General features: G+C 56.9%; 1 protein-coding gene across 1 annotated transcript; it reads left to right on the top strand.

Moving 5' to 3' along the window:
- Positions 1-1,285: 1,285 nt before the first annotated feature.
- On the top strand, positions 1,286-2,140 carry LOC105556790. The gene has a single exon (XM_012003901.1). It carries the CDS (start codon positions 1,286-1,288, stop codon positions 2,138-2,140), a length of 855 nt encoding a protein of 284 aa, XP_011859291.1.
- The last annotated feature ends 803 nt before the right edge of the window (positions 2,141-2,943 follow it).

The following is a 2,943-nucleotide window of genomic DNA, read 5'->3' as shown; positions in this document are numbered from 1 at the left end:
ACCAACGGGGGAGATCCCGTTCCCTCCTCCGCCCCAAGGCGCACAGGGGCCTGCCCCCCCCCCACAAAAGGGGAAGGGTAAGGTCCTCGCGCAAAAGGGGGAAAAGAAGACGGGAGCGACACCCGCTGCTGCCCCCACGCCCGGACCGTCCACGGCGACTGATGTGCCGTGGACGAAGGTACTGGGTTGCAAGGAGAAACAAGCGGCGGCTAAAGTAGCCAAGGCCGCCACAGGGGCCCGCCAGACTCCCCCCCAGAAGCCCGTTGGAAAGGGCCAACAGGGGGGAGGGGCTGGGAAAAAGGCCCCGAAAAGGAAAGTGCCGCGCACATTGGCCGTCACCCGGACATGCCCGCAGGGGCAGTATGCCAGGGTGGTGGCCGAGGTGCGCGCCAAAGTATTATAAATTTGGAGGAGTTGGGCATCGGTAGCCGCATAGACACTAAACGGGCGGCTAACGGTGCCACTATATTCGAGGTGTCCGGGGAGGGACACCCGGATAAGGCCGATCGACTCGCAACGCGAATAAGGGAGGCCCTACGGGGCGAGGAAGGCGTGCTAGTCGACCGGCCCATAAAAACAGGAGAGGTCCGCGTAAGGGGACTAGAGCCTTCTATCAAGGCGGAGGAGGTGGTGGCCGCCGTCTCGGCGGGGGCCCAGTGTGATCCCCTGTGCGTGCAGCATAAGGGGATACAGCAGGCCGACAGGGGAGCGGGGAGCATGTGGCTCCGCCTCCCCCTGGCGGCAGCAAAGAAGGTGGCCCAGATGGGCCACCTAATGGTGGGGTGGTCCCGCGCAAAGGTGGATCTCCTCGAGGTGCGCCCGATGAGGTGCTTTAAGTGCCTCGAGGGGGGACACACGCGCGGGAACTGCCCCAGCAAAGTAGATAGGTCGGGGAGGTGCTACCGGTGCGTTGGCACCGGGCACACCTCCCGGGACTGCCGGGCTCCCCAAAAATGCCCACTCTGCGTGGACTTGGGGAGGCCGGCAGGACATACTCTGGGAGCCAAACAGTGCTCCCAGAGAAAAATAAAGGGGGGACACCTGGCCCGCAGCAGGCGCCGCCAGGGGTTTCCCAGGAGCAGGCCGGACCGTCGAGGACTATCGACACGATGGTGGTGGAAGTGGCGGGGAGAGGCACACAAGAGGGGGAGCAGCCCCCCTCACGCAACGCCTCCCCCGCACTAATAGAAGGGGGCAAGCGGTGGCCGGGTGATGACCCCGTAGTTTTATTGGAGCCCATGGATGTCGATCCCTCCCCCCGGGGGGAGGGGGGTAAGACCCCGTAATGCCGGGACCCTCTACACCTGGGTTAAAGGAGTATGGCCTAACCCAGGCCAACGTGAACCGCTCTCCCAGGGCGCAAGACCTGCTTATGCAGGACATCCGGGAGAGCGGTCACAGCTTGGCGGTGATTACCGAGCCCGGCCGCGTCCCCCAGGACCACCCTGAGTGGCTGGGGGCGCGGTTGGAGCGAACGGCGGCGATTTGTTGGCGGTCGTGGCAGGGTTCTCCCACCATGACCGCATTGGAGCGCGGCGATAGACACGTCGCCGTGCGCTGGGGGCCCATCGTGGTCGTGGGAGTGTATCTCCGCCCGGACAAGAGCCTCTCCCTCTACGAGGACTGGCTGGCCGACGTTGAACAGACGGTTAGACGTTTCGGCCGTGAGCCGGTCCTCGTCGCCGGGGACTTTAACGCCCACAGCGTGGCGTGGGGTTCCCGGCGAACCAACAACAAAGGGAGGGCTCTAGAGAATTGGGCAGCGGCGCTCGGCCTGGTCCTATTAAATAGGAGCCGAGTCTCCACCTGTGTGCGCGCGCAGGGGGAGTCCATTGTCGATTTGACATGGGCTACCCCCTCCGCGGCGCGCCATGTCACCAAGTGGAGGGTGACCGGGGACACCGGGCTCGCGTTATCAGACCACCGTTGGATTTCGGTGGAGCTCGGTGCCCTCGCGTCTCTCGGGCGTCGCCAAGAGACGCGATCGCGATGGGCCCTTAAGAGGCTCCGCGAGGATGACCTGATGGCCTCCCTTGAGGCCGCCTGCTGGGTTCGGGGGGATGTCCCCGAGACCCGCGATACGGACCCCCAACAAGAGGCCGAGTGGATCGGGACAGCATTAGTAGCCCAGTCAAATTAGACCAAAATAAGGCCAAACTTCGGAAAAATTCCCATAGGGCTGGATTTTGGTATACAGCGAGATATTGTCCTTTGAAACAATGTCTCAAAAGTCCTGATCGATACCACTGCAGCTAAAAATTTTATAGAGGGTGAAAGGGGGTGAAAAACAGTTTTTCGCGAATATCTTTGAAAATATTGATTTTTCGGCATACATAGTTATTATAAAATTTGAGCTTATGAAATTTGCTACAAAAAAGATCTTATTACTCATTTTTGCAGAACCAACCGTTTCGGAGATATTTGCGTGTGAATACACAACTCAGAATACAGACTTTATACATGATATATGGTTTACGTGTGTACAGAAATATAACCGATGAAAAACTCTCTGTAGAGTATTTTAGAGCCTACTGTGGAGTGTGCTTCGAAAATATTCCCCTACCATGACCTTGCACGACAGCTATGGGGACCCTTTATTTCATAACGAGGGTTCTCCGTATACCTGCTCTTTTGTGTCTTTAGTGTATCTAGGCAGCGTTCGAAAACATTACCCGAGCTGAAGATGATGCTGACGTTCTAATTATTGCAACAGCACTGGAACAATGTAATGAAAATAAAACTATCGTTGTAGGTGAAGACGTCGATTTATTAACATTGTTGATTGCACGAACTCCAGCCGATAAAGAAATTTATTTTCTCAAGCCAGGGAAAGCAAAAACCGAAACAAAATTATATTCTTCAAAAAGTTTTGACTCATTCCAAAAAAGTAAAGATCATATTTTATTTTTACATGCAGTTACTGGGTGCGATACAACGTCTTCG

The sequence above is a fragment of the Vollenhovia emeryi genome, unplaced genomic scaffold (assembly GCF_000949405.1).
Source record: "Vollenhovia emeryi isolate VEMERY1.0 unplaced genomic scaffold, V.emery_V1.0 DF939779.1, whole genome shotgun sequence".
In the NCBI taxonomy this organism is placed as follows: domain Eukaryota; kingdom Metazoa; phylum Arthropoda; class Insecta; order Hymenoptera; family Formicidae; genus Vollenhovia; species Vollenhovia emeryi.
The sequence above is the reverse complement of the archived record's forward strand: the minus strand, read 5'-3'. Positions and strand labels throughout refer to the sequence as shown.

What these genes read in the sequence shown, in the direction of transcription:
- LOC105556790 (XM_012003901.1), top strand. Translation starts at nt 1,286, where the DNA reads ATGCCGGGACCCTCTACACCTGGGTTAAAGGAGTATGGCCTAACCCAG.